At 38.3% G+C, this 14,905-nt stretch overlaps 1 protein-coding gene across 4 annotated transcripts in view; it reads right to left on the bottom strand.

Moving 5' to 3' along the window:
• Positions 1 to 7,936: 7,936 nt before the first annotated feature.
• The window catches only part of LOC138763444 (nucleus accumbens-associated protein 1-like), a 74,817-nt gene continuing 67,848 nt past the window's right edge, over positions 7,937 to 14,905 (bottom strand). For all 4 annotated transcript variants that reach the window (XM_069937601.1, XM_069937598.1, XM_069937599.1 and 1 more), the window contains exon 6: positions 7,937 to 14,905. In XM_069937601.1, the coding sequence (XP_069793702.1) occupies positions 14,562 to 14,905 (344 nt within the window). In that variant the 3' untranslated portion in view covers positions 7,937 to 14,561.

Here is a 14,905-nt window from a genome sequence, read left to right as displayed (position 1 = left end):
CTCCCAAAATTTTTCTACTTTCTCACATGTCCATATTGCATGAATTGTTGTTCCCATTTCTTTTTTACATCGAAAACATCTATCAGATACTGTTGGGTCCCATTTATTTAACTTTTGAGGTGTAATGTATAGTCTGTGTATCCAGTTATATTGTATCATACGTAGCCTCGTATTTATTGTATTTCTCATCGTTCCAGAACATAATTTCTCCCATGTTTCCTTTTTTATCTTTATATTTAAATCTTGTTCCCATTTTTGCTTAGTTATACCATTTGTTTCCTCATTCTCCTTTTCTTGCAGTTTAATATACATATTTGTTATAAATCTTTTGATTATCATTGTATCTGTAATCACATATTCAAGGTTACTTGCCTCTGGCAAACTCAAACTGCTTCCTAATTTATCCTTCAAGTAGGATCTCAATTGGTAATATGCCAGCGCTGTATCTTGAGTTATATTGTACTTATCTTTCATTTGTTCAAAGGATAAGAATCTATTTCCTGAAAAACAATTTTCTATTCTTTTAATCCCTTTTTTTTCCCCATTCTCTAAAGGAAAGGTTATCTATTGTAAAAGGGAGTAACTTGTTTTGCGTCAATATTAGTTTTGGTAATTGATAATTTGTTTTATTTCTTTCAACATGAATCTTCTTCCAAATATTGAGGAGATGGTGTAAAACTGGAGAACTTCTATGTTGTATCAATTTTTCATCCCATTTATATAATATGTGTTCAGGTTTCTTTTCCCCTATTTTATCTAATTCTAATCTCGTCCAGTCTGGTTTTTCCCTTGTTTGATAAAAATCTGATAGTTATCTTAATTGTGCGGCTCTATAATAATTTTTAAAGTTTGGCAGTTGTAAGCCTCCTTGTTTATACCATTCTGTTAATTTATCTAGTGCTATCCTCGGTTTCCCCCCTCTCCATAAAAATTTCCTTATTATTTTCTTCAACTCCTTGCAGAATTTTTCTGTCAGTTGTATTGGCAATGCCTGGAATAAGTATAATATACTTGGAAAAATGTTCATTTTAATACAGTTTATCCTTCCTATTAGTGTTAGTGGCAAATCTTTCCAATGCTCTAAATCGTCCTGTAATTTTTTCATTAGTGGATAATAATTGAGTTTATATAGTTGGCCGAGATTTTTGTTTATTTGTACACCTAGGTATCTTATTGCCTGCATTTGCCATCTAAATGGAGATTCCTTCTTAAATTTTGAGAAATCCGCATTATTCATAAGCATTGCTTCACTTTTATTTACATTTATCTTGTAACCCGACACTTCTCCATATTCCTTCAATTTCTTATATAATTCTTTTATTGATAGTTCTGGTTCTGTTAAGTACACTATAACATCATCCGCAAATAGACTGATTTTATATTCCTTGTCTTTTATTTTTATTCCTTTTATATTTTTATCTATTCTTATCAATTCTGCTAGTGGTTCTATAGCTAACGCAAACAATAAAGGTGATAATGGGCATCCCTGCCGCGTTGACCTGCTTAAATTAAATTGCTTTGATACATGTCCATTTACTGTCACTTTCGCTAACGGTCCCTTATATAATGCTTTAATCCAATTAATATACTTCTCCGGTAAATTGAATTTTTGCAATACTTTGAACAAATAATTCCATTCTACTCTGTCAAAGGCCTTCTCTGCGTCTAAAGCAACTGCTACTGTAGGTGCTTTATTTCCTTCTACTGCATGAATTAAGTTAATAAATTTACAAATATTGTCTGTTGTGCGTCTTTTTTTGATAAATCCAGTTTGGTCTAAATTTACCATTTTCGGTACATGCTCTGCTAATCTGTTTGCTAATAGTTTAGCTATTATCTTATAATCTGTGTTTAGTAAAGATATTGGTCTATATGACACTGGTGAGAGTGGATCTTTCCCTTGCTTTAGTATTACTGTAATTATTGCAGTTTTACATGAATCTGGTTGATTACATCCAGGAGGGGCGGAATTAATAAGTCTTTAAATGTTTTGTAGAATTCTATTGGGAATCCATCCTCTCCTGGTGTCGTATTATTTGGTAATTTTTTTATTATCTCTTGTATTTCTACTATTCCAAATGGTTCTGTTAATTTATTTTGTTCCTCTATTTGTAGTTTTGGTAGTTCAATTTTAGTCAGAAATTCATCTATTTTCCCTTCTTTCCCTTCGTTTTCGGTTCAGTATAATTGTTCATAGAATTCTCTAAAGTTTTCCTTAATTTCTTTTGGATTATATGTAATTTGTTTGTCTTTTTTCCTTGATGTCAATACCAATTTCTTAGCTTGTTCTGTCTTAAGCTGCCATGCTAGGATTTTATGCATTTTTTCACCCAGTTCATAATATTTCTGTTTTGTCTTCATTATATTCTTCACCACCTTATATGTTTGTAGTGTTTCATATTTTATTTTTTTATCCGCCAATTCTCTTCTTTTAGTTGTATCTTCCTTCATTGCTAATTTTTTTTCTATATTTACTATTTCCCTTTCCAACTGCTCTGTTTCCTGATTATAGTCCTTTTTCATCTTGGTTACATAACTTATTATTTGCCCTCTAATGAATGCTTTCATTGCATCCCATAGTATAAACTTATCTTCCACTGATTCCGTATTTATTTCAAAATACATTTTTATTTGTTTTTCAATAAATTCTCTAAAATCCTGCCTTTTGAGTAACATGGGGTTTAATCTCCATCTATACATTCTTGGAGGGATGTCCTCTAGCTTTACTGTCAATATTAAGGGTGAATGGTCCGATAGTATTCTAGCTTTATATTCTGTTTTTCTTACTCTATCTTGCATACTAGCTGATAACAAAAATAAGTCTATTCTTGAGTATGTTTTATGTCTAGCCGAGTAATATGAATATTCCTTTTCTTTTGGGTGTTGTTTCCTCCATATATCCAAAAGTTGCATTTCTTCCATTGATTTAATTATAAATTTGGTTACTTTGTTCTTTCTGTTAATTTTTTTCCCAGTTTTATCCATATTTGAATCCAAATTCAGGTTGAAATCCCCTCCTATTAATATGTCCCCTTGCGTATTTGCTACCTTCAAAAAGATATCTTGCATAAACTTTTGATCTTCTTCGTTAGGTGAATATACATTGAGTAGATTCCAAAACTCCGAATATATCTGACATTTTATCATTATATATCTCCCTGCTGGATCTATTATTTCCTCTTCTATTTTAAATGGCACATTTTTACTAATTAATATAGCCACTCCTCTTGCTTTTGAATTATACGATGCTGCTGTTACATGTCCTACCCAATCTCTCTTTAATTTCTTGTGCTCCAATTCAGTTAAGTGTGTTTCTTGCACAAATGCTATATCAATTTTTTCTTTTTTCAGTAAATTTAGCAGTTTCTTCCTTTTAATTTGGTTATGTATTCCATTAATATTTAGTCATATAGTTCAACGTAGCCATTTTATACTTTGTTTATCTTCCCTTTCCGTTTTTCCATCATTACCTTTCTTCCTTTTCCATTTCTGTTTTCTTATTTTAAACCCTTTATAAGACAACATTCCTAAAACATCAAACATTTTCCTTATTCTCCTATTTAAAACTTCTTTAGCCCCAATCTCCCCTTCCCCTCCTGAGTTGTCCTTTATCCCTTGTCGGACAACCACATCTCCCCTCTCCATTTGGGTTTGCGAATTCACTTGCAAGCGTCAGCTGATTTTGCAGTGACCGCAACTCCTCCCCACCCAGCCCCCCCCAGAAAAGATTTCACTTTTCATATGTAACAAAGGTCACTCTTTTAGTTCCCTCCTTATTCCCTCTATTCCATTTCCTTCCCTTATTAATTCTTATCTATACTCTATATATTTTCCTCTAAATACGGATACATTCATGTATGCACGTTATACATATACACACTTATACCTCCTTACCCACATACATATAAATCGTGGTCATTTTTACTCTCATTACACGTCTTCATCCCTCAGTCTATTTTGTAATTGTTCTGCAAATTTTCGTGCTTCTTCTGGATCCGAGAATAGTCTGTTTTGTTGTCCTGGAATAAATATTTTCAATACCGCTGGATGCTTTAGTATAAATTTATACCCTTTCTTCCATAAAATCGCCTTTGCTGTATTGAACTCCTTTCTCTTCTTAAGGAGTTCAAAACTTATATCTGGATAAATGAAAATTTTTTGCCCTTTGTACTCCCGTGGCTTGTTGCCCTCTCTTACTTTTTCCATTGTCTTCTCCAGTACCTTTTCTCTTGTAGTATATCTTAGGAATTTTACTAAAATAGATCTTGGTTTTTGTTGTGGTTGTGGTTTAAAGGCCAATGCTCTATGTGCCCTTTCTATTTCCATTTCTTGCTGTAGTTCTGGACATCCTAGGTTCCTAGGGATCCAATCTTTTATAAACTCTCTCATATTCTTGCCTTCTTCGTCTTCCTTAAGGCCCACTATCTTTATGTTATTTCTTCTGTTATAATTTTCCATTATATCTATTTTCTGAGCTAACAGTTCTTGTGTCTCTTTAACTTTTTTATTAGATTCCTCTAATTTCTTTTTTAAGTCCTCTACCTCCATTTCTACTGCTGCTTCTCGTTCTTGCACCTTGTCCATTCTTTTTAACATTTCTGATAAGGTCATATCTATTTTATTCATTTTCTCTTCTCTATTGTTTATTCTTCTTAAATCATCAAATTCCTGCGCTTGCCATTCTTTAAATGACTCCATGTATTCTTTAATAAGTGAAAGTAAATCCTTTATCTTGCCTTTCCCTTCTTCTTCTATTTCACTGTACTCTTCCTCTTCTTCTTCCTCTGGGTTGGCCATCTGTTGTTTCTTTGTTGCCCTTTTCTTCTCTTCTTTCTTGTTTTCATTGTCTTCTGTGTTCTCTTCTTGCTGCAGGTGTTCTGCAGCTGTCGTTGCCGACTGTGGAGATCGACTCCCCAGCTGGTCACCCCTCCCGTCGGTGTTTTTTTTTCATGCGCGGTTGCGCACTTTTACTCGGCTCAGCGAGCCATTTTTGTAGTCCATATTCTACCGACCTGAGGGAGCGGGTTTCTCTCTCCACCGCGGGCCTCTTCGAACAGGTAAGGCCTTTTCCTTCATCTTCCGTTGTCATCTCTTCCTCTCTTCTTACCGTTGGTTTCGACTTTTTTTTTCGTCGCCATCTTCTTTCCACCTTTATATTCACTTTACTTTGATTTTTATTTCTGTGCCTTTGTGTTTTACTTTGTTTTTTCTGACTTTTCTGGAGAGGGCTGGAGTTCACTGTCCGGCCACTACTCCATCACATGACTCCTACAGATAAAGAAGTTAAGGAAAATGAAAGTTTGTCCATTGTGAAGAAATGTTTATTCTGTAATGATAAGCATGATTTGAAAAAGTGTGCACAGATGCAAAAGAAGATGTATAATGAGAAAAATCACTTTTTTTTAAAGGGAAATGGAGTATGTTTTGGCTGTCTTTGTAATGGACACATTAGCAAAAAATGCAAAAAGCAACTCAGCTGCAACAAATGTAGCATTTTGGGATGCTTTTAACTACATATCTTGCAGGAAAAGAAGAAAATGGAAAAGGAACAAATGAAAAGAAGCAGATAGAAACGATGTTGAAGCCTCACTATTGATAAATGTTCTGGCTGGGGTCAAGGACGTCCAATAGTGTGCACCTACGCATTTCTTGACCCAGGAAGCACTGTGGCATTTTGCACTGTGGAGCTAATGCACTGTGGAGCTAATGAATAAGCTTAAGTAAAAAGTACAAAAAATCTATTGAAACCAACGTTGTTTTGGCCCTAGAGATTGCTGGACTGGATAGTAACGATTTTTGTGTACTTCCAGGTGTACACACTCAGAAAACTATGCCTGTGCAGAAAGGAAATATCCCATAACAAAATGACATTGAACCGTGGATGCCTTTGAAAAATGTTTGTTTTCGTGAAATCGATTGGTTCAGAAGTACCAAAAGCTCTGGAACCTCAAGCGATCAAAACTATGCTTGGTTGGATGATTAATGGACTATTAGGAAAAAGAAATGCAATTCAGGACCAGTGGGCGAAAAGTGTCAACAAAGTATCGATTGTTAGGCTTGATGAGCTGTGGGAGCAGCAGTTCAAGAATGACTTTCCTGAGTGCATTAGAGACGACCAAAAACCTTCAAAGAAAGACCAGCAGATCTTGGAATAGGTGTCAAAATCTGCCAAGCTGGTTAATGATCATTATTGCATTGGATTACTTTAAAGGAAAGGGAAATATGCGTGCCTGACAATAGAAGTGTTATTGAACAACGTACCCTGAATTTAAAGATTCGAGAGGTTCTTCCTTTCATTCAGAGGATGAAAGGATATGCAGAGAAAGTTCCAGATGATATCTTAGAATGTGGTGATGGCACAAAAAAAGGTACTTAACACACCATGGGGTTTTGCATCCAGAGAAGGAAAAAACGTTGTGTAGTGTTTGATTGTGGAGGAACTATTCTGGGCGGTTTCACTCTTATTGGGCCCTGATTTGACCAGTAAATTGATAGGAGTCTTAACTAGATTCTGTAAATAATCTGTCATTATTGCAAACATTGAAGCAATGTTCCATCATGTGAAAGTACAAATGAAGACTGTGATTTGCTACGATTCCTTTGGTGGCTCGATGGAGACAACGGTCAGAACATGATAGAATACAGAATGACAGGGCATCTATTTGGACTGACTTCATCACCAAGTTGTGTGAATTTTGCCCTTAGGAAATGTGCTGAGGACAATATGGAACAATTTAGCTCTCAAGCTATAAGCACCATCAGGAATAACTTCTATGTAGACGACTGTCTCACTTCTGCAGCTACAGTAAAAGAAGCAATAGCTCTTTATCATAAGTTAAGAGCAATCACCAATAAAGGAGGCTTTTTACTTACCAAATGGACAATTAACAGTCGTCAGGTATTGGCTGCCATACCTGCAAAAGAAATGAAGAATTTGGACTTAACACCATGACAACCTTCCTGTGGAGATGGTGTTAGGTGTACAATGGTGTGTTTAGTGTGACATTTTCAAGTTCAAAATTATTTTGAAGGACGTTCCTCTCACAAGGAGGGAGATTCCATCAACTATATGATCCTCTAGGAATAATGGCACCAGTTGTCCTGACTGTCAAGAAGATCCTGCAAGCTTTGTGTAGGAAAAAGATTGGCTGGGATGATGAGATATCAAAATCCATTGTACAAGAATGGATGTGTTGGATTCAGGATCTTCAAAAGAGAGAAGACTTCAAGATTCACAGATACTTCAAACCCACACATTTTGGAACTGTTAAATCTGCTCAAGTGCATCATTTTGCTGATACAAATGAAGATGGTTACAGAACTGTTAGTTACCTATTATTGCATGATAACAAGGATTAGAAACATTGTGGATTTGCAATGGGAAAGGTGAGAGTGGCTCTATTGGAATCAGTCACTATCCCATGGTGAGCAGAATGGATGCAATGTTGAAAAGAGAGTTGCAGATGAAACTAACTATATTTTGGACTGATAGTGCCTCTGTGCTCAAATACATCAACAATAACACTACAAGGTTTCAAACTTTCATGGCTAACAGAATCACAGAAATTTATAAAGTCTCGCGTCCAATTCAGTGGAGATATGTTAACACAGTTACCAATGCTACAGATCTGGCTTCCCGAGGTTTGAAAGTCAAGTCTTTTTGAAGAGAGAAATGTGGGTAAATGGACCTCAGTTTCTTTTACAGCCTCAAACAGAGCAGCCTCAAAATCCTGATAAATTAAATTTTCCCAGAAGTCCCTAAAATCAGGAATAAGACTGTAAATGCTGTTCAGATAATGTCTGAACAAATGGAGAGTTACCCACTTAATCCATTACTTCTTATCCTGGAATCGTTTGAAAAAGGCAACAGCATGGATGCTCAGATTTAAAAGATAGTTTCTAAATTGTAGCAGAAAGAACAAACAAACAAGCAATGTTCTTGCTCAATTTTAATCAGATAACATCCATCAAGGAGATTTACCACAAAAGAAGGCAGGTGATCCAGAAACTATTCTACCATGAGGTATCACATTTAAAGAATTAATTAATGCTGAGATGGAGATAATCTGTTTTTGCCAGAGAAAGAGATTTGCAGATAAAATTTCAAGTCTGAAAAAAAGGAATGAATGTCATGGACCATTCAGTGCCTTGAAACACCTGGTTGATGGGGAAGATCGTTGACACCAACCAGGACAAAAAGAAGACTTGTACATCAAGTTTGGATCAAGACTAAAACTGGCTTTCTAAACAGACCAATTTCCAAAATCTGTCTTTTATAAGAAGGAGGAAGCTTTAATAATTAACTTACACTTTCATTTAAAATGTAACTAATATACACTCCTATGTATTATATTAATTTTTTTCTTTGTGATGGTAATTATTATTTTTAGACATAATAATTAGGGGTGGGTATTGTAAGGGCTAAAATGTATTTCTTGCCCGTAAATTTTATTTTGTGGCTTTCAAATGATTGTTTATATATTTCATGTTGTCTCCTGTCAACAGCTATTTTGAAGATCATAGCTTGCCTTTGAGAAAGAACCACGTCAGTTACTTTTAGTTTGTGTCTTTGTTCTACAAAATGGTGAGGGACTTAGAATATTCTGACAACTTTTATTGACCGTTTAACGGCTTGTAACAATGTACAGCAACAGATAATAATGTCAAATAAACATTGGGAAACTCAACTTTAGTATAGATTTGTTTGAATGAGTCATAGACAACAATATTCTTGCAAGTGATTATAAAGGAATATAGTCACTACACTATACCTCTCCAGCCAGACCAAAATGAAGCAAAAACTTTAAATATGAAGGACAATGTAATTGAAGCTGTCAGTTACATTTGTATTCATATGTTATTCATTTAAAACAATACATACAACAAACAACAATGGGTGCAGCACATGGTATAGTATCATCCCAACAATTAGCAGATAATTTCATTGAAGACCTGGAACTCAAAAAGGCTGGTGCCCATTGTGTGTTAGTAAGGCCACTGGAAACTGGTACAAGGTTCAGAGTCCATCAGAGCAACTCCCATGTCCTAGATTGGCTGTACATAAAAGAAAAAACTCATAACTTATGTCCTCAACAATCAAAGGAAAGTGTTTCCAATCACAAAAACGACAATTTGTTTTTCATGGCAATTAAGATCCATAATACACTTTAAATTCTTTCTTGACAATTGACGAGTATACTTTCTCGGCTGAGTTGTGGACAGAGGGAGTGAACACCATTCCAATCTGCAAGAACCTTGTCCACATGCAACCAAAAAAAAAATTTTAAACAGAAAGGGAGGACTGTTTCACCGTATGTTCATACCTATGTAGTGGAGAACTTGACCAAAGTAATACATCGTTCCATTAGTTCAGCTTCTTCAGTGATTAAAGCCACTCATTCATTGCCAAGCAAACTCCAACCTTACATTCATCCTGCTCCTCTTTCTACTCCCCAAAGTATATGGAAGTTTTTTGTATCTTCTCTTATGTAGAATCATCATGGTTTAAAGTTGGGTTCCAGACACCTTAGTATTTCAGACAGTAAGGAAAAGATAGGGCTGACCAAAAGCAGAAGGATGGGATGAAAACGGACCACGGCTAGGGCTGATCAAAAGTCTTCCTGTGGTTGATCATTTGTACAGACATTACGTCATAATTTGCTGCATTCCTAAAGGCAATACCTGTGTGATCATTTGAAAGACAGACTTGCATTTCCATGTGCTCTATCACATTACTCAGACATCTCTACAGTCCTCCTCATACATTGATAAGCATCAAAGTGTGGCCACCCTTACTAAGAGGTCAATGTGAAATGTCACCTGTGGAAACAAGATGATTGAAGAAAGCTAAAGGAAGTTTTGCATTTACCCAAATGTTTTATACTGTGGGTCAAAGGGTGGTGGCTTTGGTGTTGCTCGATTAGAAATTGCGATCCTGATGTCCATTTTTAAAAAGTACTCTAGGTTTAAAGGAGCAAATGACAAAAGGGTGATTGTTATAGATGATATTATCAATAAGATTAGGGAGTTGAAATCTCTTATAGGACCACCACATATGTAGATGATATAGTCCGTGACAAAATAACGGTGACAACTATTAGATTGACAAGCAAGAACTGGCAACAGATTGGATTTGAATCGTGGTCCAAACTTTCCCACCAGGGATTTGGCATTACTATCATGTAAACTAATACCCTGCCGAACAGTACTATCTGTAGTTCCTTTATAGGGTGACATTCGTGTCTTAGTGAGGTGCTTTTTGTTTTAATTTTAAGTGATTATTTTGTACTCAACCAACTTATTACCATCAAGCGAGTTTATTTGAAGTGTGGAAAAGATACCGCAAAACTTGGAATAGGGTGAACTTGCTGCCATTCATTATATGGAGCCAGGGGCATCTGGGATGAATGGAATAAGCAAATAAAGTTCTAGCTTAGTGGTGCCAGCAGCCTCTGCAAGACTGAAGCAGCCAGTATAAGAGTCTGCAACAATAATGAACTCTCTCAATAGGGAAGGGCACAGAGATAGAGTCCCTTCCACTATTCCAACTGCACCAACCAATCAAGGAATTTGAAGTCCAGTGCTTATATTGTTCACAAGATCAAAATTCACAAAGCTGGTGTTCCTCCCATACAAAATTAATTAACAAAGTGACCTCTATTAAATAACCTGCGTTGTGGTCACTTTTGCAGTCTCTTTGGATGAATTTTGTGGCTAGACACTAATGGAGACATAGACGATTTACACAGGGCCGTGGCCAAAGTGAATCAAAGGTGACTGTACAAAGTCTGGGCAGCACACTGATAAGCAATTACTATGGGTGTTCACAGGTCCAGAGACCTGGGTTCAATCCTGATCCTCAGTAGATCAGTTGTACAGCACAGAAACAAACACTTTGGCCCATTACAACAGACTCTGTTGTCTACTGACACAAATCCCATTTGCCTGTATCAGCACCATATCTTTCCCTGACTTACCTATGTAAGTGAATAAGTGTCTCAAAAGTAGTAATTATTTGCAGTGATCATTATATTTGATTCCAGCATTTCCTTTGGCAACAAGTACCAGAAATTAATCACTGTTTAAATAAAAATCTTACCCCTCTCTCACCCTAAACTTATACCCTCTTGATTTTGATACCTCTACTATGTTTAAAAGATTCTGTCTACCCTTTCTATGCCTCTAATAATTTTAGATACAATCAGGTCACATGACAGACTGCTTTGCTACAATCAAAAATAACTCAGCCTATACAATCTCTCTTGATAACTCAACTATTCCAATCCAGATAGCATCCAGGCAAGTCTTCTCTTCACTTTCACTAGCACAGCAATATCCATCACATAATGTGGTGAGTAGAACTGCTCACAAGTGTTCCAGATGTGGCCTAATCTGCAAGTTCTGACCTGTGATGTCTGGGTTCCCAGGTGCTCTCCTTTTGCCCTACATCTCAAAATTGTGCTGGTTGGTAGGTAAATTGGCCACTGCAAATATCTCCTAGATTGGTAGCAGGAGAATCAGAACTTGATGGAGATGCCAAAAGAAAAAAATCAAATTAATGTACCAGTCTCAAAAATGGAGAAGCCCTGCAGGATGAAATACAAGACTGGTCAAAGGATGAATGAACCCTCTTGTAGGGTTAACAGCCATCTAGCAAACATGTGCCGTGAAGTGCAGAAAGGGCATCCCTTGCATCGAAGCTTGGTCTGGCCATTTACTGCAACAGAACTTCCCCCAGCTATCTTGGACCTCTCCTTGCTGCTAGATCTGGGAGGGGATGTCAAGAGGGTGGGTCTGGACCTGTGAAACCACCTACTCATCTAAATCCATTCACACATATACTGTTCCTTTCTGAGGAGTGGGGTATCTTCATCCACCCCAACAAACTGACTGAAAGGAACCATCATCATCCTATGGGATGGATACCCAGAAGAGGAGGAAAATGGGCAAATGAATAATATTCTTGCTTGCATTATAGCCAGTCCATAATTTAAGTTTACAACCCTTTGATGAACAAGAGCTGCACCATCACAGAAGTGTCCCCATTTGCCATCTCAAATTATTACTGTATAAAAGACACTTTATAAGGAGTAGCATGAAAAATCTTGCTTTTTAAAAACCAGTATTTATCACTCTAGTTGTGTGGACAATATCATATTAATATTTATGGAAACTTGTTGCTGCAAACTGTTGCCCTTTCCATACAACAGTGACCACATTTCAATGATATTGCATTGTTCTGGGAAGTCTGAAGGAAATGAAAGGCCAATCTAAATGCAAGTCAGTCTTTTTCTTTATCTCCATTTATGGCACTCTCCCCAAACATGCTCAAAATTGGTCAAGTTGCACCCTTTTTTATAATTATCAAGATTAGTTTGCGATAATTCTATACTAATGTCACCATTTCAAGCAAACCCATTTCCACCTTACTTAACTAACTTTAGCTGTGTAGTACAATATTTGTCTTTTAAAATGTGTCTGTGTCAATTTAGAGCATGCTGCTCCACTTAGGGGCACTCTGTTGAGGTCGGAAGCCCTGACTGGAAGCTTCAGAGCACAGCAGGGTGTCAAACACCTCCCAAAGAGCCTAGCATTTGCTGTTAACAACGGTCTCTTCCTCAGCACAGAGCTTCTGAGCCTCTCACCCAGTGGTGTTCACTGGAGCTGTTCTTAGGCAGTGACTAGCCTGGTGGGGTGGGTTAGGGGATTATGGGCAGGAGGGAAAAACGTGACCATCACGAAGACCCTCTTCCTATTGACCCCATGTGCTGCCTGGACCTCTCTGATGGGCAGTGTATTCACAGGATCAGGTTTTTCAAGGATCATCACTTGGGCGTGCCACACTCTCTGGATGCCCTTTGCCTGCTTTCATGTCTGGATTGCTTTCTCCATGGAGGTCAAAGTCGTGATCATTCTGAACCTACTCCCATAGGCATTTCTCTACACCTGCTACTAATAAGTTGCCTTGTAGAAATCACCCAACAATCCATTCACATGGAGTTGATGATTTCCTCCACTTCATTTTCTGTAAGGATCAGCTGGAATCTGTGTTTTACATTAATGGCTGCAGTACCCTATCATGCCCACATTTAGTGTTGGCTTCTAATGGGCACAGGGAACCAATGACAGTACCCAAAGAGGCTTCCCTCAATAACCCAATCTTCCCTCAATTGAAAGGATTTCTAATTCCTAAATGTGCAAGAGGTTATAGGATGTCATTTTCCCTGTTGCTCATTGGCATAGTTCTGGGAAGCATGTGGTATCTTCATTCAGTAATGCCCTGAGGGATGGATTCTGTGAAGCAAAAAGCACCATAAACTTCTATGGTTCCTCTCATCTCTCTCTGCTGTCCAGAGACGCTACAACAAGAGCCACACAAATACCAACAGCATTCTAAAGATGAATCTCAATACCCACAGATTTGAACGGGAACCCTGCACTTCACACCCAGCATTTGCAGTACATCAGCACTGTTGTGAGCAGCAGTCTAATGAAGGCAGTGGTGTGGAAGAAGAGCATGGAGACCAGAGCACGAGGACAAGGAAGGCCAGAAGGGCAAGTTCCAGTGGAACACTGGCAAACTTGCCTTCCTGTGGACAGTATCGAGGGCATCAACTACAAGGGAATAATGGACTCACTCACAGGGAGGTGTTTCAAAAGAGATGCCTGCAAAATCAGTCCCCAATCCAGCTAAAGTAACTAACCATGCCCACACTCCAATCCTTATTACTAACTTAGTTCACTGGTAATCAGGCAGGGGAAGCTCTCATATTCCTGCTGTCCTGGCCCCCCCCCCCACCGATATCTAGTGTAAATCGAACAATTCCACAAAACTATTTTCAGAAGTGACCCGCTCACAGTGGGTATTCAGGTGGCGGCAGGAATCTTGCTTAAATTGTTGGGGATTCTCACAAAGTTGGAGACAGCCACCTTCCACTAGACTCTTCCTATGGTAATCCTGGGAAGTCTCCAAGACTACTGTCCACTCTACCCACCACCACCCCCCTCCCCACAAACACAGGCACTAATGACAATGCCAAGATGTCTTCCATTAACTGGAGGGGCTCTTGATCTCTCCCCTGTAACTTCCCATCTCATCCACAGCAGCCATAGTGCACATTAACATTTTCCAGGTACCATGGGGACTGCGCCTTTAAGACCTGCTGCCCTACCCTAATTGGTACTCAGTAAATTGTCAGGAGCTGTGGTCAACAGAGTATCTGGTGGCGTTGGAAGCACACGGGTCCAGTTTTCAGCCCCATCTCTGGGTGTTATCCATACTCAGGCTCCTTAGATAATCTCATGGTGCTTTGTGGGGAACACAACACAGATTTCCCCACCAAAATAGGTGATAACCTATTTCTAGGCAGTTATATCCAATCCACTACATGCATGGTTTAATGGTGTGATGGTCTCTTTCACTGACACAGCACAGACTCCAGTTCTCAGTCCATCACCACTAACACCCATCAAATAAAGAGGCCAAACACAGAACCCTACAACATGACAGACTCCCAATTACCTACGCCATGAAGGAGGGAGTGGGTGACAAGTGAGACCTTTTAGTTTGGAGCCTCGACAACCCCATTTCCAGAGTCATCTAAACCATCTGGGAAACCCGTTTCATATCTGTGGCCAGTGCCACTGGCCCTTATTCCACTGGCCTCATGCTTATGCCCAGAGCCCGACAGCTCCACGTCCTGGCTTCCAGATGCTCCATCTGCTAAGCCCCCACCAGCCACATCTGTGATGACTGAGCGATAGACACCATCGCCCTCGGCAAGCATCAGCTTGAGCTTGGGGATCCAGTGCTTACGGACCACCCTCCGGGCATTGGTGCACATGTCCGCTGCAATGGCATTCATCTCACTCTCCTTGAAGTTCGGAGCAAAATTCTGACAGTAGA

The sequence above is a fragment of the Narcine bancroftii genome, chromosome 5 (genome assembly GCF_036971445.1).
Source record: "Narcine bancroftii isolate sNarBan1 chromosome 5, sNarBan1.hap1, whole genome shotgun sequence".
Taxonomy (NCBI): Eukaryota; Metazoa; Chordata; class Chondrichthyes; order Torpediniformes; family Narcinidae; genus Narcine; species Narcine bancroftii.
Note: the sequence above shows the minus strand (reverse complement) of the source record. Positions and strands in the feature narration are given on the sequence as shown.